The sequence below is a fragment of the Acomys minous genome, assembly GCF_964271855.1.
Source record: "Acomys minous genome assembly, chromosome: 11".
NCBI lineage: Eukaryota > Metazoa > Chordata > Mammalia > Rodentia > Muridae > Acomys > Acomys minous.
In genome coordinates, this window is record NC_140492.1 from 91,547,142 (window position 1) to 91,571,462 (window position 24,321).

The 24,321-nt window shown below is 40.4% G+C and overlaps 1 protein-coding gene and 1 pseudogene across 12 annotated transcripts in view; one reads left to right on the forward strand and one right to left on the reverse strand.

The window, feature by feature from the left end:
* Positions 1-24,321, forward strand: part of SSBP2 (single stranded DNA binding protein 2) — a 246,434-nt gene that overhangs the window by 213,308 nt on the left and 8,805 nt on the right. For all 11 annotated transcript variants that reach the window (XM_084801335.1, XM_084801329.1, XM_084801332.1 and 8 more), the window contains 7 exons: positions 1,470-1,518; positions 8,029-8,064; positions 10,558-10,612; positions 14,109-14,179; positions 16,010-16,088; positions 18,021-18,049; positions 24,165-24,263. In XM_084801335.1, coding sequence (XP_084657461.1) covers positions 1,470-1,518; positions 8,029-8,064; positions 10,558-10,612; positions 14,109-14,179; positions 16,010-16,088; positions 18,021-18,049; positions 24,165-24,263 — 418 coding nt within the window. The remainder of the gene's footprint in view (positions 1-1,469; positions 1,519-8,028; positions 8,065-10,557; positions 10,613-14,108; positions 14,180-16,009; positions 16,089-18,020; positions 18,050-24,164; positions 24,264-24,321) is intronic.
* Positions 19,798-22,414, reverse strand: LOC311608710 (heterogeneous nuclear ribonucleoprotein A3-like; annotated as a pseudogene). The gene has a single exon. The product of its transcript is annotated as a heterogeneous nuclear ribonucleoprotein A3-like (transcript).

The following is a 24,321-nucleotide window of genomic DNA, read 5'->3' on the forward strand; positions in this document are numbered from 1 at the left end:
CTTAATTGATCTTATTCAAAGTTATGATATTAACTCTATGTCATCATAGAATTGAAACTTTTCTGTGATTTAAATATTTTCTAGGTCATTTCCAGACAATTGTTTCCCAGTTTCTTTGCTGTATTACGTTTAGCATCAGACAAACTATGTTGCTAATCTTCCTACTCAAAGGTTTCACTTGATCAACATGCGTCCTGCCTTGGCATCATTGCATGTCCAGTGGAACACCGAATCCTATATGTGAATCATCTTTCAAAAGTGTTCAGTCATAAAATCGCCACACCTTTGTCATCCTTGTTATCAACCTCACCCGGGGCGGAGTCCTGCCATCTCCCGCTGCTTATCTAGGGAACACCAAACTCAACCTGATAGGATTCCAAGCAAACACTGCCAGTACAGCAGGTAGCTTGGACAGTGTCTTCACTTCACGTTTATTACTTTACATTTCAGATTCCTAGACTCAAGGGACTTTTGAAAATCAGAACATTCCACTGCCTTAGTGAATAGAAAGAGAATTTTCAAAAGCCCTGATAAAAGAAGGAAAGTAGAAAGCAATATTGTTTTCATAAAACAATATTTATTCAAGTGCACTTAACACCACAGCCCAAGTGTGTGAATTTGATTTAGTTAACTGGGAATTAATTTTGTTTATAAGGTATGAAACAGAAAAATCTCCTGAATTCTAAAATGAAGTAATATACTGGCATAGATTATCTCCTTTCATTTCAACACATTCTCTATCTTCAACTGAAGTTATGAAAATATGAATTTTTAAAGCAACATATTTATAAAGTTATAATCAAATTTATATTGTATAGTATATAATGGATTATAATAACAAATTTATAGAGCTGTAATATAGAGCATGCCCACTTAAAGGCTACATTCTTTTCCAGCAGATGACAGATGATAGTACTGATCGCTTAGTAACCCAGTGGCAGCTTTGTATAACAATGGTACAGGCAATGAAACTAATACTAGACTCAGTTCTTCCCAGCGGTAACTAAGTTATCATAGCGCTAGGAGATACATTGATATATACTGTATCTTAATATAATTTTGAAGGAGGCAAGGTCACATAGGGCTTACTTGTAATTTAAGAGTATTATTTATGTAGGTATTTTACAGGTGGTTTATACTGATGTCTTGAATTATCTGTATCTGATTCCTTTTACTCTAAAACTAGTAAAATTATTTAGGAGTATATATACACTGCTATAGGTGTTTCTAATTTTGTTTATAAGAATAAATAACATTAAACTAGCTATACATGAAACTGTTTTTATGAAGTAATATTCTTACATTCAAGGAAAAAACATTAGGTAACTAAAAACATGATTTTAGTGCTTGGCTAGAACCGTGCGTGGCAACTGAATTTTACACACATAATACTTTTCTGTTTTACTCTTTACTTACTGTGGAACCACTGAGGCAGAGGTTGATGTTTAATCTGTCATATCATTTTGTAGGGGTCCAGGTGGTGGTAGACCTTGGCCAAACCCAACAAATGCCAATTCAGTGAGTATATATATATATATTGCACTTTTAAAATTTAACAGTGAGAAGACTATTGCTTTTGAAAGCTTAACAGTCCACTGTGTTAAGATTTGAAAGAAGTTGCTCAAAAGTAATTTTGTTAACATTCCTTTCAGGAAAAAAGTATCTGATTTTTTGAAATTATCCAATTTTTAAATTTTATTATGTAAAAATGTGTTCTATCTCAAAAGTAAAGATAGAAGTAGTGAGTGTAATACAATAGTCTGTATAGTGGTCTATGCTAATCACAAGGTTTGATCTTCTAGAACAGCTATACTAGGTCATTAAGTTGCCAGATAAGATGAGTCTCAATTAGAGGGACCTGAATTACTATGCTGTGTGTTGTATTTGTAATACCTACCAGGTGCCTCTTAGCTAAATTGCCCTTGCTGCACATCTACGTATCTGACATCCTGGGAGTTTTTCTTACATTTTTGTGGCAGTGGTTTAATGAATTTTTTTCTCATCATTAGATTTCAGAAATATTTGCACAGGTTGAAGATTGATCTGCCGGGTTTTTAACTGAATGATTTTTAGCGTTATGATCCTGGAGTGGGTTTTCTTCATCTTTGAAAGCATAACCCTTTCAGTATGTGAGAGAAGCCTGCTTTAGGCAGTGGCCTAGTGTGTACACTGTACACAGACGCCCGAGTGAAGGGCGGAGTGACAGCCAAGCAGCCTGCGCTACATGTATGAAGTCCACGAGCACTATCCGAGAGGGCGTGCGTCTTGCTGCTTGTGCACAGGTACAACTGGCAGTAGGCTGCATGCTAAATAAGTCTGAAGCAAAACTAATATTTAAGATTAATTCAAAACTTCAAGAAACGAAAAATAGTGTGAGGCGTGTGAAAAAAAAATCATCAGAGCCTGTTTCCTCCCAGCCAATTAAATCATTCATATTTTAGAGAAAATTTTAATTTTGTATAATTTTATTTTCTTTTGGTTTTAGTAGTCACGATATTTACTAATTAGTTCGGGTAAAGAGAAAGATGCTGTTTCCACTTGGGCCTTCAGTCTGTCTAAAATATTACTTTGCCCAACTGTATTGTAACATGAATAACTTCCCTCCCTGGGTTTTCAGAGGTAACTGATAGCTTTAGGAGATTTTTTCTTTTCGTTGCTTACTGTTCTTTGTTAGCTGGTTTATCCAAGATTTTACTTTGAAATGGCATCTAACATGCAGCCCCAAGTACATTTCTTTTGTCTTATTAAAATACTCATTAAATGCAGAAAAATGCCATTCTTGTTTTTTTTCCTAGGTAACTGAAATCTCAGACAGTCTTCCTAATAGCACAGTCTAGGAGGAACCCCTGTTACCTCCAGTTTTGACGGGAAAAGTGAAGCCCATATTCACCTTAAGCTTAGTCCACACAGCCGTCCACTGCAGGCAGAGAACCGTGGCACTGTATCCACCAGCACCTTTGATGCATACCTGAGCCACTGAGGGAGTGGATGGCCTGTGGAGGGGATAGAGAAATAGCTGTGTTGTCCCCCGGTAGTGATTGTCCAAGCACGGTGTATTTAGTAGAGGCGGAGATGACAAGTGATTCCACATTCTGATGAATTCGGATGTGAGGGCCCGTCTCCTCAGGATTCATCCGAGCAGTGTGGGTGGAGAATGTAGTAGTCAGGTCAGTGGCGCTAAATCATCTTCGACCCCGAGAAATACTAGGAACCAGAGCGGGACCGTGCTCACTGAACTGCTCGCGGTCTGTCTAGAACGGGCATCTGGCCAGCGCAGTAAGCATTGGAGGTGGTCCTCTCTGCTGCTGTGAGCCACGTACAGAAACATCTGCCCCAACTCACAGAGTGAACATCAGGAAAGCAGATGTGTGAGGTTTCCCCAGAATGAGAAGGAAGCCGTCACCCCGAGCATACCGAGGAGGAAAAAACGTTCCTCTGAAAGGCAATGAACAGAAGAAGGAAGGCACTGCACACAGTGGGTGGCTTTCTACAAAGGAGGGGCTTCTATGAAACAGAATAAAAGGACTTAGAGGGCGTTCTCTTCCCAAGACACAGTTGATTCTTCTGTAGTGATGACTCACCTGTATTATTCTGAATCCCAAGTGCCTTGGACTTCTGTACCTATTTACTAAGATAAGTGCCTATCAGCTGATCAGGGTCTGCCTCCTAAGGGAAACAGAGTAAAGTAGGCTTTGGGGTTTTTTTTTTTAATCTGTTTTTAAAAAATATAATTAACCTTTCTCCTGTTATTTTTAAGTATACAGACGACCTAGCAGAGGGTATAGAGGATTCCTGTGCACCCTACTCCAGGCCCCCTGTGCTAGTGCTTTACCATACTTGCTGCAGGAGTTCCTCTCTATCATAAGAAACCCTTTCTGTTCTGTTAAGTTTCCTGAAACTTTGCTCCTCGATATTTCAGTATATCTCCTCGAAACAAGAGATCGTCCTTTTTAAACAGTAACACGGTGCTCTCGGAATCACATCACTAACCCCGATTAGTGCTGTTTTCTAATCTACACATCTTACTTGAAATTTTCCAGTTGTCTAAATAATGTATTTTGTGCCACTCCCTGGGCATACATCTGGTGCTTTTCATCTGGAACAGCATCCCCAGCTCATGTCTGTCTCTGTTAGCTTGCAGTTGTGCTGACAGCAGACCAGCTGAGAATGTCCCATAACTTGGTTTTGTCTGACACCTGCCGGCACGTGGCAGGAGGAACAGTTTTTCCCTCAGGGCACCACTGCGGGGGCTCCTGGTGGATCTGTCTTGTCACTGGTTGTGTTAGGTTGCATTGTTTGGACAAGCTCTTGCTTGCATAATGTCAATTACATTAAAATTACTGTTTTTCCTCTATAAATATCCATGTAGAACCATATTTGAAACTGTGGTAAATATTCTTTTTCTTTCTTCTCCTCAGCAGCCGTTTTTGGCACCTGTTGATGATTTTTATCTGATATATTCACCTTCTACCCCCTCCCACCCCTGCGTTGGCCACCAAATGGATATTTTAAAACTTTGTCTTTCCTTCTCTCTTTATTAGCTGACTTTTTATTAAAACAGAGGCTTGTTCGTTCTGGAAACTCTTGTGGTTTTTTTTCCCATGATAGTTATTATTAACACATATTAATTGTCAACGTCTGTTCTCACGTGTTTGTTCATCCATCACATCTATCCACCGACCTTTTTTTCATTACTCCTCCAGCCCCCAACCCAGCCCGTAAGGTTCTTCCTTCTAAATATCATGATTTAAATATGATTTAGGTTCCAAGAGTTCAAAACATGTGCCCTCTTTTTTTTTTTTCTTTTTCTTTCTTTCTTTCTTTTTTTTTTTTTTAAAACCCCTGGCCCCTGTTCCTTTAGATGACACGAAGGCTGTGTGTCATTACAGCTTCCAGTTGAGCGCGTGCCTCCATGGGCCTGGCTGTATGTAAGAGCAGCACATGTGTGTAGGAGCCCGTGGAGCTCAGAGGAGGCCTTGCAGCCCCTGGAACTGGAGTTTTGACACCATTTGTCACTGTGTCCTTTCAAATAATTTGTGATTCTCAATTTTCCACTCCTGCCTGTTGCGGCCGGCATTGCCCACGACTCCCTTTGCTGTGGTTTGAAATTTTGCAGGATTCTACTTGAATTCACTTTTTGTCTGGAGAGTCACATGACTAGAGCATGCATTTGAACATGTTTACAAACCCTCTTACTTCCTAGAGCATGCATTCTTTCCTGGTCCAGTCATGTGGCTTTATGGGCTTTACTACACAGCCCGTAAGTCCTACAGTGTAGCAGCCATTTAAAAAAAGTTCTTGAAATTCCCGGAATATAATGTGCAATCTCATTTCTTTTCCGTTCTTTAGTTCTTTTCCTCATCTTTCCTCATGCTGTACCTTCTTCCTATGTATCCCAGATTGCCAGCTCACAAACACACCCGCTACACTCACGTAGTATTTCTGTCTCTTGCTATAACGTTTGGCTTTAACACCATGCTGTCACACCCTGCTGGCAACATTCAAGAGTGCAGGTTCAGTTATATGCCAGGGGCGGTTGCCCAAATGCTGAATTATAATCAGAAAACTGAAGAACATAATGCCGAAATAGTATATATATAAGCTAAAATAGAAGAGCTCGTCTAGACAACGATGGAAATAAACTGGCTGACTAGATGAGATGACAAATTTTAAAGTATTTACAAACAATGGTTCTGTCTCACCTGTGATGGGGTGGTGAGGACTTGGAAGGCAAGGCTGAGCTTGGAGACTAACAGAGGGTGCTGTTCTCTAGGATAAAAGATGTAAATCTAGGGCCGGGCGTGGTGGCGCACGCCTTTAATCCCAGCACTCGGGAGGCAGAGGCAGACGGATCGCTGTGAGTTCGAGGCCAGCCTGGTCTACAAAGCGAGTCTAGGACAGCCAAGGCTACACAGAGAGACCCTGTCTCAAAAACCAAACAAACAAACAAACAAACAAAAAAGATGTAAGTCTAAGTCTGTAAACAGCAGCATTGCTGACGATGACAGGAGGACAAAGCATCCACTCCGGATGGCACAGTAGCTCTGAAGGCTAGCCCACAAGAGGAAAACATGAGTCCAAACTTCACAATGTGTTTTTTGCTCAGATATTGTATAGCTGTGTGTTGAACCACTATGGAAACTTGAAATCTGACAAATAGCAATATTTATACCAAAACAGTGGGCTAAGACCACAGCTCAAGGATTTTCCTTCCTCCTAGAATTGACTAGATGTGTGTGCACATCTCTCCCTCGCCAAGACTTCTGCAAAGGCTGAACCGGGAGATGTGAAAGTGTTAGGGCAGAGCAGTTAGATGTGCAGAGTGTGACTGTATTTGTGGTCTTACCATCTTTGCTTTGCGCCTTCCTCCAGGAAATGTCTGTTGTAAAACAGAAGGTAGCTAGCAGATGATCAAAAAAAAACCAAAAACAAACAAAAAAAAAAACAGGAGCCAGTTTCCTGGGCTTTAGAAAAATGAGTTTAGGATATATGAGAAATTAATAAACTGCAGTGCATAGGGGAATGCAGAGGTAATTTAGTTAGAAACTAGCAAAGAAATAAGTGACTAAGAAAACGTTACAGACACGTAATGAAAAATAATCTGACAGGATTTCAGGCTAAGTTTTGTAAGCATGAGCAGCAAGAAAGATGCCAGAAAAGGAAACTGTCCAGATTCCAGTACGAAAGTTCTAACTTCCAGAAAGAGAAGAGACATAGTGATGTGTAGTAACGTTCGTGACTGCAGTATTCTGTGAGTAACCAAGAGGTAAAAGATGGTTCCAGTGTTGTAGACAACATCAGAGTAGGAGAACACTGACCAGGCGCCGAAGACTAGGGAGACAGATCATTCTAGGAACCGATAGGATGCCAAAGGGGCAGTGAGACTGCTTAAAGAAATGTACTTAAAGAGGCTGAGTGGTAGATCGTGAATGGAAAATGGCACAAGAAACCAGAGCCATGCATTTCCTGATGGACTCCCTTCTCCACAGTAGCTGCAGTCTGTTGGGCTCAACCCCCACAGACACACCAAAGCTCTGGGGATGTGTGGTTTGTATCTATAGAAAACAAGGACACCAAACAGTGAGGAGAGAGCCTTTTCAAATAGCCTAATACTAAATAGTACCCCCCAAAATCATCAAGTACTTTAAAGGGAAAATTGTGGTTTATGTACTTTCTTATCTATGATTTCGTGTTACTGTGTTGTTACGACAGGTTTGGGGGCCATTCAGAGTACAGGAACCACAGCATTTCACCACTCATAAGGTCTTATTCTGGCTTTGACTCTCGCATTCCAGGGAGCCAGATTGCTGTCATGGACTTTATCATGCCAATGAGCTAGTGGACTTGTTGAAAAAGAAAATGTTTACCTTTTCCTGTTACACCCAAACCTAGGGGTTTATTCTAGAGTACATTTTTAATTATTCACTTCTGTCATCAGAGCATTGTGGATTAAAACCTTCCCAGGCCCAGAAAATGGACGCTTGTTGTTTGGATCTTATCTTCACAAATTATCAGGCCTTAGACATCACAGTCAGCAGATCCCTTTGAATTTATTGCATTATTTTAATACTAACGGAAGGAGGGATGTGAGGCTTGATATGTACTGAGTGAAAGTAGTAATAAACTGTCTTTTTAAATTTTACATTGACTAGACGTTTTATCTGCATAAAATACTAATGTGAAATTTCTTGGTTTCCTGGTTTTAGCTGTACAAATCTGTATCTTTCTATTTATAGAATATCTCATTAGTGCTGTACAGTGGATACAACTGAACTAAGCCAATATAATTTGAAGCTGTAACCTTGAATTCCTCTTTACCGAAATCTACATTTTCTTGTGATTTCAATATTAGCGTTATATTGAAATACAACATTGCTTGAATTTTTTGGCACGCACACAGATATACATTTCTTGATGTTTTGTTATGCTTTGTGATAAATTTAAACTTGATGAGAGGGAAGTCAGCTCATTTAATTTCATGTGGTCACATGAATCAAAACACTTGTTTCTGTCCTGCTCCCGTTCTAGATACCGTACTCCTCGGCGTCCCCTGGGAATTATGTAGTAAGTACATGTGGGTTTGTTTGCTCGTAAGAGTCGATGTTACATTTTATCTGAGCAATGAAGTTGTTGCCCAGCTGTTAAGAAGAGCCCCTGTGTATTGACCAAGAAGTGAACATCTTGAGTTGCTTCATCTGCCAACCTCCATACATATGTTGATGTTCATTAGTGAAACAGTTATCAGTCTGGCTGAAATCGCCTTGAGCACTCTGCCTCACTCTGGCATATGTTTCTGCAGGGTACTGCAGCGCTCTAGCCAATCATGAGGAGGGCCGTGCCCAGTTATACAATGATACGCTTGAATTCGCAATTCTTCACGAGAGTAACGTGCGTGCCCACTCGCCACACATAAAGCCTAAGAAAACATAAAACTTTATCCCAACCACAGAGCGGATCAGTCTGCACGATAGAGTATTAATTTGGAAGGTTCTTTTAGTTTTTTTTTTTTTCTATTCTTAGAAATTTAAAAAAAAGTTTCCTTTTTATTATCTAGTACGTGTAAGTTTTCTCAGTAATTCATGTAAACTTGAAGCTGAGTTGGCCAGTATTGGACCGCGTCTTTTAAAGTCACAAATGACCCTTTGGCCATCACCCCTTTTTTTTGGTCCTTGTTACATCTATAGGCCTCCATAAGGGGTAACCAAGAAGCAAAGATAAAATGGCGAAATAGGAACCCGTTCCTAAAGTAGTTTTCAGAGGTTATGGGCAACTAGGGTGCAGTAAATAGGAATGAGTACACAAGAAGAAACCAATGAACATTTTAACCCCCATGGAAGTACTATTCTATTACCATAGTGAAGAGCACACGCCGCTCTGGCTGTGTCTATTACCATAGTGGAGAGCACACGCCACTCTGGCTGTGTCTAGTGCCATAGTGAAGAGCACACGCCGCTCTGGCTGTGTCTGTTTCCATAGTGAAGAGCACACGCCGCTCTGGCTGTGTCTGTTTCCATAGTGAAGAGCACACGCCGCTCTAGCTGTGTCTAATGCAATAGTGAAGAGCACACGCCGCTCTGGCTGTGTCTAATGCAATAGTGAAGAGCACACGCCGCTCTGGCTGTGTCTAGTGCCATAGTGAAGAGCACACGCCGCTCTGGCTGTGTCTGTTACCATAGTGGAGAGCACACGCCACTCTGGCTGTGTCTAGTGCCATAGTGAAGAGCACACGCCGCTCTGGCTGTGTCTGTTACCATAGTGAAGAGCACACGCCGCTCTGGCTGTGTCTAATGCAATAGTGAAGAGCACACGCCGCTCTGGCTGTGTCTGTTACCATAGTGAAGAGCACACGCCGCTCTGGCTGTGTCTAGTGCCATAGTGAAGAGCACACGCCGCTCTGGCTGTGTCTAGTGCCATAGTGAAGAGCACACGCCGCTCTGGCTGTGTTTAATGCCATAGTGAAGAGCACACGCCGCTCTGGCTGTGTCTAGTGCCATAGTGAAGAGCACACGCCGCTCTGGCTGTGGCTAGTGCCATAGTGAAGAGCACACGCCGCTCTGGCTGTGTCTAGTGCCATAGTGAAGAGCACACGCCGCTCTGGCTGTGGCTAGTGCCATAGTGAAGAGCACACGCCGCTCTGGCTGGGGTCTCAGGGTTCATGTTCCTCTAAGCTCTTCCAGCCTAGAGTCTGACTTTTGACACCATTTGCATGAGACAACAGCAACATCAAAAAGAAAATAAATTGGGATAAAGCTCTCTTTCTTAAAGTCATTCACTAAGCCTGATAAATTTTTTATTAGTGGGAACTGGTAAGCTGTATGTATATACTCAGAATAAAGTAAAAATTTAAGTCTCGTGATAGTTAATTTTATCATTATGCATAGGGCTTTTGAAATCTTCTAAACTCATGCCTAGAGTCTGCATTTAGCTGTCAGAAATTAACTGCAGATGTGCCCGGTGCCTGGTGCAGTTGTTTGTGGAGCAGTGGCCTCCGTAGCCTGCAGCTTTAGTGAGGATCATGTCTCATTTCCCACTGAAGTGATAGCTGATGTGTCCAGCTGCAGCTGAGGTTGACAGAGAGCAGAAACGGCGTTAGTGGGCCGGTAATATGGATCTCCACGTGGGTGTCTTTTAGATACTCTATGTGAATGTCTTTGTAGTTTTAGTAAAACCCAGAGACATGAAATGTAAGAAAATTATAGCAAACAATTAAAGTGCACATGAATTATTCCTATTGTGTTGATTTGTAAAGGCCCTATTAAGTGATTTCTCCTTAACCTTGTTATAGGTGATGTGATTAAGTCATGAATAATAAACCAGTGTTGCAGGCTCATTGTTTTTGGAAACTTGTCAAAACAGTCTCAACATAGTTAAGCTAAATGATGTTTTGCATAATATTGAGATGATTGTGCATCAAAGAAAATAAATTACAGGAGAAATATATTTGCTTTGTATTTTAAAATTAGATTATTATCAAGATAAGTATAACCTTTTCCTGCTTTTCCTTGTGTTGTTGAATGTGGTGCTTCAGTTTTACTGAACTTTGGTGTGCTTCTTTAGGGTCCTCCGGGAGGTGGTGGGCCACCAGGAACACCCATCATGCCTAGTCCAGCAGGTATTGTAACTCCAACTAGAAATGTGGACATTGACTCCCAGGATAAAACCACAGAGTGTGGACGTTGTTTTTTAAGATAAACTTAGGGATTTGTATTGTCTCAGCATGATTAAAGACAGCAGGGGCAGCCGCAGGAAGAAGCCGGTTCCTCAACAGCTTCAGTCCTCCTGTGTGGATGACCGATTTAGTCAGTGTGAGCAATGTGTTGATTTGTATGACTTGCCCAGCAACTTCACGTCCCTAAAAGTCACTTAAAACTGAAAGGAATCCATAGCCCGCAGCCCAGAAAAAAAGTACCCAGGAGTAAAACATCAGGAGACTGAAGAGCAAACTGACCTCACTCACATATATCATCTTACTGAGAATGGACGTGCTTACAGTGTTGTTCCTACATATCCATAGGAATTTATTAGTTAACAAATTTACTAAATAGTGGTGAAAGATTTTTTCATCTTCTAAAATAAGACGTTCTTCAGTATATCCATAATAATTTAACGTAGCACTTTCAAGTAGCATTAGCCCTTTTTTTCCGTTGAGAATTTAGAACAGAGTATTAAGCCCACTTGGAGACTGGTAATTAGAATTTAAATTGTCAAAGATCTAGTAAATTATAGACCATGTATCAAGAGCTATTAGATTGTTCTTAAGAGTTGACTCTATAATCCTAATACTATAAATTATTGGAGATATAATCCAAGGCTTCTGTACAAGGGCTCACATACTGTTCTCAGTGTTAAACTATTTTTGTTCCTGTCCCAATGTTAGTGAAATTATTAAATTTCAAAATAAGTTAGGGCTTTCAGTGTTTCCTGGTAATAAAATAGATGAGAAATGTTTATAATTAAAAATAATTTTAGTATAGTTCACTGTAAGTCAAATGTTCTTAAATACTTAGATTTAACTCTCAGATATGCAGTAGTTTAAAAGTCATTATTGTTAATAATACCAGTAAATAATTTTTTTTGTTTTGTTTTTTTTTTTTTAATTTAAGACCAAATTTGGCAATATAGAATGTTACCTTAAATTTACTGGTTTCTCCCTACCCATATATATGTCATCATCTCTATCTTCAAACTGTTCACATTGAAAATGAAGCAGAATCCATCAAAGACAGAATTATATGAACGGATCACCTTCCCGCGTTTCCTTCTCATAATGTGCACTCTGTGCAGGTAGCGTGCATTCATGTCCCTGCTGCCTGGAGCCTGGCTTCACGCCGGCCTGTCTTGCCGGCCTTGCCTGCTTGCTTCTTCAGGGCTGTCCTTTAGCTGCCCTCAGCTCACTAGACAGCTTTTCCACAGGTCAAAAGGAAGCAGGCGTTTCCTAAAAAAACATCCTCATTACTCTTGATGATTTTCTCTCTTTTGGATGAAATTATATTTTCAGTTAGTCTTGAAAATGATAAATTCCTCTCTTGCATATTTAATTTTGGTAGCTCATTTTTCCTTTCACCAAAAGTAAAGATAAAATCCCTTTAAAGTTTTCATATATTTAAGAAATCCAAAATTTTCTCTGAAATACGACAGAACTTTTTAGACAGACTAAATGCAATACATCTAATTTCTTGTCTGAGGCACATACGCTAAGTGACCGATGCAAGCTACGCTGCATTGGTTGGGGAGCACATAGGCACTCAGACCCCTCAGGGGGAAACTCAAATTAGAAATCGCATTTGAGAAGCTGGTGAGATGGCGCAGCGGTTCAGAACACTGACTGCTCTTCCAGACGTCCTGAGTTCAATTCCTAGCAAACCTATGGTAACTCTGTGAAGGGGTCTGATGCCCTCTTCTTGCATGCATCTGTACAAGCAAATAGAGCATTCACACATTACAAAAATCAATCAAACAAACAAAAAAAACACGTAATTTTTTTTTAAGAAAAGAAGTAGCATTTAAAAAGAAAAAAAAGAATTAGCATTTTCAGGAAAGAAAGGAATGAAGGAAAGAAAGAAAGACAAAGAAAGAAAGCATCTGAGATGGGTCTTGGCTGCCTAGTAACTAGCATTTCAGTAGGTGGGAATTGATGAGGCAAGGCTGGTAACAGGCAAGGATACGTGACAGAAGTATTTCATAGATAAGGACATGAAAAAGTTCTCGCCACCAGAATAGGTTGTGACTCAAAAAAAAGGTCTCCTGGGGGGTGTGGGGGGGGGGTAGGTCCGTTCTGGCTTATTCAGTACTTTGATGTATTTCGCTTTAGAAGTAATATCTAGCCGAGTGTACTGGCCCATGCCTTTAATCCCAGTGCGTGGGAGGCAGAGTGGATCCCTATGAATTCGAAGCTAGCCTGATCTGCATGGTGAGTCCTAGGACAGCCAGATGCGCATAGTGTGACCCTGCCTCAGCAGTAAAATCTAGTACTGGGACTCGTATGTCACTGTTAATAAGTGACCCATGAATAATATCATATTTACTCTAGTGCTGCACACTGAAATCACAAGCCACTTAATGTCTAATAAGTAAGTCACAAAAGGAGAAGTTAGATCCCTCTATGGTCACTACTATGAAAAGGCATATTATTTCACACCCTCTCTCTTGAATCAATGCAAAACATATTTTTCAACCGTTCCATCATTCTCAAAATAAAGACCTAGTGTAATACAGCTAAGTAAATTTAATTGTAAGGAAATAGAAAATAGTGTTTCATAACTAATGCTTCTTCAATGTAAAGTAATTGGCTTTCCTTCTGGGTTTTACCTCAAAAAATATATGTGGAGACTTAATTAGAATTAGCTAGTAGACATGGCATGTAAATGTTAGAAGTGCGTGAGTTTATGGAGAATACATCGCAATTGCCTCAATAAAAGGACTGGGAAGTTTACAAAGAGTTCTTGAAATCTGAGTGCGGTGAGTCACGTCTGTAAGCCAGTACTTGGGGGACCGAGACAGGAGGATTACTGTGAAATCAAGGCCATCCTGGACTACCAAGAGAGTTCCAGGCGAGCCACAGCCATAAAACAAGACTGTCTCTGAAAAGAGGGAAAAAAACGATAGTAGAGAAATCTGGCTTTTACTTCAAGCAACATAGTTTCTTTTTCTACTCTTGATGTAATCTCACTTTTTAAATTAAGTCAGTATAGTCTACCAGTTTTATCCTAAAATTCAATTTTCTTTCCTATAAGAAATCTAAGAAAATCCTGAAAATTGAAAAGCTACTGAATTTGAACTTTAAAATTTATATATATGTCATTGTTTATGGGTTAAAAATCATCCATATTTTATGAAAGATAAATACTGCAATTTTTTGGATTTTTTAAAAGTAATAATCAATTGACCTAAATTACTGAAATAGTTATACGTCTTACCATGTTCCTAATTTCTGACTTTAGAACAGTAAACTTTGGGTCAGAAAATGACTGTCAAGTATTTGTTTCCAGACATAAGTAATGGCTCTATAAGTGTATGTAGCTGTCAGTTTCTGTGTATGCCAAGTTCATCTTTGGGTATTATTTTGTGATGGGTTTGGTAGGTGTTAATTGAGTTGTGTTTTCTTTCAGATTCAACCAATTCTGGAGACAACATGTATACATTAATGAATGCAGTACCTCCCGGGCCTAACAGACCTAATGTAAATATAAATACATTTTAATGATTTTGAATATAATATGTAGTAGTCCAAGTAAATTTAAATATAGATATAAATGTTGTGCTTATATATAAGTACATAGGGTGGCTAAAATTGAAAATAGCCAGCAAATACATTTTTTGTGTTAAGCTAATTAAAACCTACATACCTATAGTCATAGAGTTTTTTAAATGTTAAATTCCTTCTGTAGTTGCAGAGGCAGAGGACAGAGTAGAATGTAGCACATTTGCAGGCTGTTGGGCTTACAGGTCTGCCGTCTCCGCCCGGCTCTAACCGTACACTTGTGGAGAGCTCAGTAAAGATGCTCCATTCAGTCAGCTTCTGACTCATCGGCAGTGTGTGTGTGTGTGTGTGTTCCATGTTCTCTTCTAAAGGATCAGCTCATGTGCTTTTATTTCATTGCATTCATTCCTGTTTGTGTGTGTGTGTGTGTGTGTGTGTGTGTGTCTGTTTGTCTACATTCCTGCTAGTAAGCATGCTTTGGCATTGTTGTGGAAGTCGAGAGAACAACTTGTAGACTGTTTTCCATCTCGTGTGTGTGTGTGTGTGTGTGTGTGTGTGTGTGTGTGTGTCTGTCTGTCTGTCTGTCTGTCTGTCTGTCTGTCTGCATTCCTGCTGGTAAGCATGCTTTGGCATACATGTGGAAGTCAAGAGAACAACTTGTAGTAGACTGTTCTCCATCCCCTGTGTGAGTCCTGGGGACTGAACTCAGGTTATCAGGTTTGGTGGCCAGCGCCTTTCTCAGCTGAGCCATCTTTCCTACCTGTCTGTTCTGCCTAGACAACTCCCTCATAAGCAGCAACCTTGTCCCCCTTCTGGGAAGGTGTGTGACCATGCGGTCTGCATCCTCACTCTTGTAGAAGACAGTCGCCTTTCCACAGAGCTGGTGGCGTTCAGGCTTATCTGAGTAGTTTCCCCCTGTAAGCTACCTAGCCTGCCTGCCTGTCCTCTTTCCTCACTCCTTCCTTCCTTCCTTCCTTCCTTCCTTCCTTCCTTCCTTCCTTCTCTTCCTCTTTCTCTTCCTTTCTCTTACCTCTTCCCCCTCCTTTCTGGTTTAATCTGCCCTGATCCTGAAAGCTAGTATGATTTGTAACAATCACCACTCCGTCTGTACACACTGTATTCAATACCGCAGTTCGTATGCGGTGGAATAGGATTTGAACTTGAGAACCTCTAAAAGAAAATGCTGACTTCAGTAGGTACTTAGTTCAGACGTAAGAGGATTATATATTACCTGCCTTCCAGCTGGGCGTGGAAGCTTGCTAGAGGGGTCTGGAGGCGGTGAGAGGGCTCTGACTTAAATTTCCCGTCACAGCTGCACCCCGGCGTGTCCTGGTGCTATAAAGGTGTGACTAGAGCTGCTGTACGAGGTCTGCGCTAAGCTGACATAGAGCGGCTGACTAAGAGCTAGCAATATGCAGATAAGTGTTTAAGATGTAAGCATTCCCTGTGCCCACTCAAACAACGACACATCGCCTACTAAGAAAGAGTTGATATTGACATCATGGTTCAACGTAAATAACAGGCCAATAGCATCAGCAGCTTCTTAAGAACTGCCGTGGGCATCTGCATGCAATGGCCGTGCTCTCCAGCTGGGCGTATCTCAAGAAGGAAAAGAAGGATGCGTCTGAGCATCCAGGAGAGGAGATAAGAGATGGGGCAGACAACTAAAGAATCCACAGCCTGGAAAAGTGTACTGAGAAGTCCCTAAACCTGGAAACAAATCCGGGCAATCTCTGCAATGTTATAAAACAACATTAAAAATCATTTCCCATATGATCGCAGTTACTTTCTTCATTTTTTTTACAACAGTTTCCAATGGGCCCCGGATCAGATGGCCCCATGGGTGGATTAGGAGGAATGGAGTCCCATCACATGAACGGCTCTTTAGGTAAGGCCTTTGCATTAGAGGTACAGAATAAACTCACAATAAAAGGTTAATCCTGTACAATGGGTTTTATGGTCAGCGAAGCTCTTCCACTTAAAACAGAATGTGATGTGACTCACAGTTCATGGGTTATGGGAACTGGAGAGCATTTGAAAATCAGGAGTGTGGTATGTGTTCTGTGCAGTTTGCCCTATGAGTACTGATACCGACCATGAACGCATAAGTGTCTTGTGGCCAAAGGAGCTCCACTCGGTGTGTGCAACACTGCCTACCACTGAGGGCTCCCATATCCTCCCCCAGGTGTTTTTATCTCCAGTCTTGAATATAATATCAGAAAAACTAGCTCTCTTTCCTAATTTCGTAATTTTGGTCTGTATTTAAATGTTTGCCTCATTTTAAAATAGGATTAGTCACCATGCTTTGGTGACACTTGTAGTTCCCTTATGAGGCCTTCAGGGTAAAGCCAAGCTCAGGTGCACCAGTAGTTAGCAAAGCCTTGTTAGCTTCTGGAGCCAAGTGTCTGTAAGGCAAACTAAATATTCACAGTGGTGAGACACAAAGAAAAGGAAAACAAAACTGACTGAGTCTCTTAACACAATGTGTTCATGAGTAGAAAGTATAAAAAAATGCCAGCCTTGTAGTTCTAAGGTGGTCTAAACACTGACAGTGCTGCTGAGGGTTCTAAGAGAGCCTGTCACTTAGATCAGACAAGCTAATCTGGGGTTTCGTTCACCATACTCGAGGTCAGAAATGCGTCCCTCAATTCTCTGAAAGTCTGTATCAACTTGAGTGACTCAGAAATTATTTGCAATGCATTGATAGGCTTTTGTGCTTTTAAGGACCCATGTTTATTTTTCCTAGATTTTAAAGTTTTGGTTCATTTTATTATTGTTGTCATGAAGTGTCTGATTATGGTATCCAACAGTCACGTGTAGCCCCTTAAAGTTGGAGAGAATTTAACATGTAAGTCCTCAGGGACACTGTCACATACAAGTGCGCAGCAGCCACACATAATTACTGGTTACCATCGTGGACACCACAGAGGAACACACCCGTCATCTCAGAGTGTTTTCTTGGGCAGCACTAGTATAGAATTTGATTACTCTCAATCTGTCAAGTTGGAGAATTAGTCAAAAAAAGAGGGTGTTTGGTCATGTTAGATGGTTTTTGGTTACGTTCTTACTAGAATCTAGCTTCAGAAGAGCTTCACAGTCGTTGGCAAGTAGCTCATTACTTTCTGTAGTGAACTTCATTGTGCATGTGAATTTGTAACGGTATAGCATGTGTGCATTAGTGTGTAACAGTGTTGTACCTTTTTACTCACAAGTGAGTCATGCTAACCCCTCACGTTAATTTTGCTGTTAAGTAACTTCTGTTATTAAAACGTTCCAATATTTTACACTAACATTAATTGTTGAGAATAAAACAGTTAAAAATAGTTCAAAATAAAACTGCTATTGTGACAATGTTATGATGATTGTTAGTATAATTCCATTGCCTATGTCTTTCAAGCATCAAAACTGAAACGCTGTGTATCTTGAAGATATGTTTAGTTTCTATTGTGTATGTTGAGTGCTATCTATTTTTCAATATTAGTGAAAATATTTTTGAATATTGCAATAAAATATGGTTCAGGATATTGTCAAACACTCTTAGAAATGTCCATTTTAAATTTTGTTAGATTTACAACATCGTTGTCATTATAACATGTAGATCTGTATAGAGTACATAAACATTGGAGTGTTCAATTGCTCCAGGCATGCAGATGGTCTCCCTACCAGTCTCCCAGGGCTCTGCTCCTGCTGTTAGGACCCAGCTGAGGGGGTGGGGGGGGCGAGCTCTTTGCCGTCAGAGGTGGCTCCCTCACCTTAAACAGCTTCCATCTATAAATGCCGTCTTACCTAATGAAAGTTATCTTTTCACGTTTTGCTTCAGGCTCAGGAGATATGGACAGTATTTCCAAGGTGAGTAATGTGTATTCTCTGTTTTCATCTCCCTTTTATTCCACATGGAATGCTAAGGTTGCTAAATGAGTTTCATTAATACTGTTATTCAGATATGATCACTTAGCAATTAAAATGTGAATATATATTATCTTTGAGAAAGGAAAAATGATAACCAACTTAATCATGTTCTGATGCTAAATAGTGAGCTAGACTGGATGATTTGTTAGGCAGTTAGCTGTAAACGTTTACAAAGTATCTACAGCAATGGACAGTAAACACACTGGAGAAGTTGGCTGCATATGGCTAAGGACACTGCATTTGTAGGTCCACTTGGTCTTTCAGGCCCTCATTAGACAGTGTTGACATATGCAGTCATTATTCTGGTCCTTAAAACAGTAGGAAAATAATTAGAAGGAAACTATTAACACATGTAGAAAAGTAAATGTATTTGCATTTTTTTCCTCCCTCAATTATCTAAAATTAATCTTTTGGTAAAATGCTTTACATATTTTAAAGAATAATTTCTAATACTTCCTAGATCATAATGAAATTAAAGTATCTCTCTGAGAGTCAAATACACACACACACACACACACACACACACACACACACACACACACACATATATGAAATGCTTGATGAGAATTAAAATTAGCTAACACCAAAAGTCTACTTTAAATCAGTAAGTGCAGGAATTCAATGAAGGGCAACTATGCTTTTAATACCACCTATATCTGAATAATAAAAAAAGTTCATGGCACCACAAAAAAATAAAGTAAGATTAATTGAGCTATAAAACTAAGACTTCAGGCCTGATATTTTGTACCTAGAGTATCTGGTTGCTTAGCCATCCAGATCCAGACTCTGTGGACACTGGATCAATGTGCTTAGAAACTATCAGAGAATGGCTTCATTGTTGTAGGACCGTCTTCCTAAAATTTTCTTTAATAGATTACAGCCTTTTATACAGACAGACATAAAATTCTGTAGGGATAAGGACTCTATAACTTACAAAGCACTTTAGTTTTTTTAATGGCGTCACAGTGATGAGTTGAACAGTAGCATGTACATTGTCCACGGCTAGTTGCCTTCTTCTGCTTAAGGCCTAAGCCCTGACTAACTGTGTGTTGTGTGCTAGGTAGTGACGTGTGAACAGTGGGGAGGGAAAAAGGACTTGTTTGAAAACAAACATCGTCTCCATGCCCTCGGGTGGTTTCCGCTCACACAGGGATTCATTCCCTGTATAAAGAGCAATGTGCCAAGGTCCATCGGGGGAGCACCACTCCCCAAGGAGCTCTGTGTGACTGAGCACACCAAGCTGGGAAAAGGGTTTAAAGTTTGGGTCTGGTTTTGAGGACCGAAGAAATAATAACTTATTAACTAAGAGAATATTTGAAAAAAATATGTAAAAGTTAAAAATTAAAGACTCTGGCCAGCAAAATGTCTCAGCAGGGATGCAAGTCTAGAAACCTGAGTTTGACCGCAGAACTTAGGTAAAGGGAGAGTGAGAACAGTGACTCTGGAAAGTTGTATCTGACACCTACATGCATGTGACAACTCACATACACACACACACACACACACACACACACACACACAATAATTGTAGTAGTAGTAGTAGTAATAATAATAATTACTATTACTATTATTGTAAAAATAAATGGAGTTTAAGAGAGATAAACGTTCTAGCCAGAGGATATTTGTGTGTAATTTTATTTATGTGGATTTCTTTCAAACTTAGAGAAAAGGTAAGTGGGAACATAATAGAAAACCTTGAATATGGGATCAGTAAAATCTGAATTATACTTTAAAGCTAAATCTTAGAGTAGAAATACACAGCAGGTTACCAATGCGCTGAAACTTTTAAAATGTCACCAACATGATGAAAACAGCTAAAGACAATCCTTTCCTGAGTTCTGCCGTGCTCCTTCTTCCCTGTCAGGGCTTGCTTGCCTGCGTCTGCATCTTGCTACTGTGACTGTGTGCAGCTCGGTTTCTTTAATCCTCCACATTGAGGAACTCATGGCATTTTGACAATGATTTGCAGAGAAATCTTGAGATAAAACACCTTTGTCCTTATCGTTTTAAACGTTTCAAACAAGGTCCAGTGACTAGAAGGAGCAAGTGTCAAGATCTGATATTCCCGTGGTTGATGCTATGTTGTTCATTTAAAATTTCTTTCAGCTTATTTATATATCCCTCACCTTAAAAAAGAAAAGGCACTGCTAGTCTGAGCCACCATGCTATGAAGATACTGCATGAAAATAGAAATAGTGACATGGAAGTGTTGCTTATCAAAAAGAAGCAGTGTGTTATCTTTAACTCTAAGTCTTACCAAATTGATAGGTTGGGGCCTACGGGTTCAGCTAAGGGGTAGAGCATTTACCTAGCATTATACAAGGCTATAAATTCAAATACCAGGACTAAAAAATACCAATTAACTGATTAAAATTAAAACAACACCTTGAGTTAGGACTCATGCTTGAAGTTAGATAAACTTTTAGAATAAAAAAGGACATGTGAAACAAGTATAACAGAGACCTAAATCACCCCAAATGTTAAAAGAAAGTCCCTGCACAAAGTTTGGATTTCTAGTTTGGTGTTTGTTATTTGTTTTGAGCTTTTGAGATCTTTTTCATTTGAAGATAATCTTAAATTCACAAATATGCTGTTTTTATTACCCAATCCTATTTACCTAAAACACACTTTGCAAACATACAAATTTCTATTCTTTCCCATTCATCATGGTTTTGGGAATGAGGAGAATAGATTCCCCTTCCGTTGCAAGTCAGTAGGTTTTCTTTACAGTTAACTTTAGCAAAATTCATACAAATTCGTCATTAACAATGATCTTCTTTACTTGTTAACTTACAAGAAAACACATTCAAAACTGCATTTTGTTAAAGTTTCTGTACTAAAATGTAGAAAAACTGAACTACACAAATATTGAAAAGTTAAAAATCCCTTAATTTTTTATTCCTGGTTCCACTACCACAAGTTACAGGGCAATGTACCTGATGTAATGAAAGAAAAAGAAAAAGCTGAACAGATAGAAGACCTCAGGAAGGTACATCTAACTGACACCACACTGCATTCCTCAACAGCTGCACTTGTTGCAGACGGTGGCTATGACAGTCCTGAGCAAGGAGGGTTCCCTGCTTAAGCTGCAGTAACTTTTCTGACTGTGGATCATTGCTCCTTCTGTGGAAGATGTTTACAGTTCCTCTAATGCATTCGGGGCAGTTGTCCCAACGCAACCTGCAGCTTTTCTGACAGCTCCTCGCTCTCTCTCCTGCTAAGAACTGTGGCCTATTTCGGCTGCTTTTTAAAAGCCTTCTGCTACCATAGCCACCACCTCCACCACCAGATCCACAGCCACCACCATAGGGACTGCCTGAGCTTCTCCCACCAAAACCGGCCCCTTCCTGGGTCCATAATCTGATTGCTGTGTCCATTGTAATTTCCAAAGTCATTATAGTTCCCACTACCACCATAGTTACCTCCACCAAATTCCCTCCTTCATTGTAACCATCACATCCTCCTCCTCCACCATATCTACCACCTTGGTTTCCATACCCTGGTCCACCACCACCATAGCCTCCTCTACCTCTGTAACCAGGATCAACACCGTACGTGCCACCATCACCTCCAAATCCAATATATCTACAATCACCACCTCCACCACCACAGCCTCTCCTTCCACCACCACCAAAGTTGCCTCCACCACCTCCAAAATTTCCTCCAGGACCCACAAAGTTTCCAGATCCACCTCCACAACCTCTGTGTTCCAGCAGACTGAATCTCTTGTTTATATCTAAAGAAATAAAGAAGAAAGGAAGAAAGGCTCTCCTTCTAAAGAGCGTTTTTCACTTCACCATTATGCCCATTAATAGTGTGATATTTCTGAACAACAATTTTATCAACTGTGTCATGACCATCACAAGTTACAAAAAGCAGATCCTCTCTTTTTTTCCACTCTGCCTGTCCTCCTTAACTTCTGTGGTTTCAGTCTTGCCATACTTTTCAAAGCAGTCTCTCAGATTATATCCTTCTGTGTCTTCTTTAATACCACCAACAAAAATTTTCCTCACCGTTAAATGGACACCAGGCTTTACAGAATTCTCTCCAGAAGCGGCTCTCTTTGGTTCCACCACACACGCATTAACCTTGTGTGGCCCAGCACACATTGCAGCATCCACCTCTTCCACACAAGAAGAGTAGGTCACAAAGCCAAACCCCTGGAATGTTTTGTTTGGGGGGTCTCTCATTACCGCGCCGTCTGTAAGTGTGCCCCATTTCTCAAAATGTTCTCTTAAGTTACCACCTGTGGTTTCAAAGCTCAGAGTCCTCAGCTTCTGGTTCCTTTGGGTCATGGCCCTCCATTTTGAGACCAGACTCACCTGTTCCAACTCGAGTTCAATATGGCACTGGGAGGAAGAGAGTATTTCTATTTTGAACTAAATAAGTGCCTTAGTTACCGTTCAATGACTACGATAGTCACCAAAACCAAGGTAACGTGGAGAAAAAAGTGTTTAATTCAGGCCCCATTGTTCCAAAGCGACGGAGCGTGGCAGCAGGTAGTGGGACAGGCAGTGGAGCCATAGCTGACGTGGGCTGAAAGCTCACCCCCAGTGACCCACCTCCAACAAAGCCACACCTCCTTACTCCTTATAAACCACCCACCAACTAGGAAACACGTGTTCAAATACGGGAGCCTATGGGAGCCATTCTCATGAGAACCACCACAGTCAGCCATGTCATCCCCGCTTTCAAAGCACAACTTCCTATTTAATAAACAGCCCCAATACACAATGACTAAGATAATGCATTTAATGACAATTTTAAAGGAAATGGAGTCATCAGGTTTACTTCTGTATTTGTGGGTAACTAACGTCTTCAGCAGAAAAGTTTACCAGAGATGATAGCATTCTCCTTCTGCTGTGGAAGTCTGGTTCTGAGCCCTTGGCAGCTAGAACTCCTCTGGTCTTGCGAGGACCCCAGCAGGGGTCCCTCCCTGCAGGGGGAGTGAGACAAGCCAGGAGCTGTATTTACATCACTTCATCTGCCTGCCTCTGCTCACAGGCTACCTGTATTCTTAGAAAGCATGTGTTCTTCAAGGAACTCACTCATAAAACTTGCGTGTTTGCTGATAGGACTTGCTTTAGTAAATCAAAATCTTGTAAGCAATTTTCTTTTTTAAAAAAAAAAATTCCAAGCCATATGGTTCAGGGCAAAAACAATCTAAAAATCTTTCTCCCATTTAAAATAACAAAATGTTTGCTCCTGAGTTTTTAAACTTAATAAATTGTAATTTTAAATGCTTCCTTCAGCCACCATTGTAGGGCTGTAATAAACAAGATTTATATGGCGCTGTGTGTTTCCTACTGGTGTGAACCAGCAGGTAGCATGCGTAGTTAAAGATATGGAGAACAAACTTACACAGGGCTTTACAAAGGCCTCGGTAACTTGGTGCTGATTGCTAAGAGCAGCTGCTCTGTCTTGAAGAAAGTTCTTAGGAACCCTCCTGCTAAACCAGCAGTAGGGCCCTTCTGCAGCGGTCACCGGTCCCTTGCTCTTCTCTGCCAGCACACTAAGTTTCCCAGACCTAAGGTGCCTCTCTCCTTCTTAGTGATCTTCCTTTCTTCCTTAGGACTCACATCCAAATAATTGAAATAGCATTATCTTTAAAGTGCACAAAGAATTAAAGGGAGATGTCTATTAAAGCAGTGACATTTCAAAGTCTGATTAGTAAAATTACTAAGGGAGTTAGCCTCCATCGTGCCTCATGCATGGGTAGGCTCTCTTCATCAGCCTCCTGCTGGGAACCTTTTTCCTTTATTTTTAACTCCCTAGAGTTCTCAAAACCCTATAAACTGAGGATGGGGACTTGAATAAACATCGGTTCTGGGAGTAAGAAAATAGTTGTCATGGATTATTTGGGGCTTTTGCTTGTTTTCAAACTTGGATTTGCAAAAGTGTTAACTCGCATTCTGGTGCAGAGGGCGACGTCAAGTGTAAGGGAGAAGCAGGTTGGCAATGCTGCCCTGTGTTGTATAATAGACTCGGTGTTTGAGGCACTACAAAGGAAATGAAAATCTTCAACAATAACTTCTTTTCTGAATCTTGTTTGCAGAATTCTCCCAATAATATGAGCCTGAGTAACCAGCCGGGCACTCCAAGGGATGATGGTGAAATGGGGGGAAATTTCTTAAATCCTTTTCAGAGTGAGAGTGTAAGTATACCCTCGACTGTGTCGCTCTGCACTGGTAATATTGAGTTCTGCTATCTAG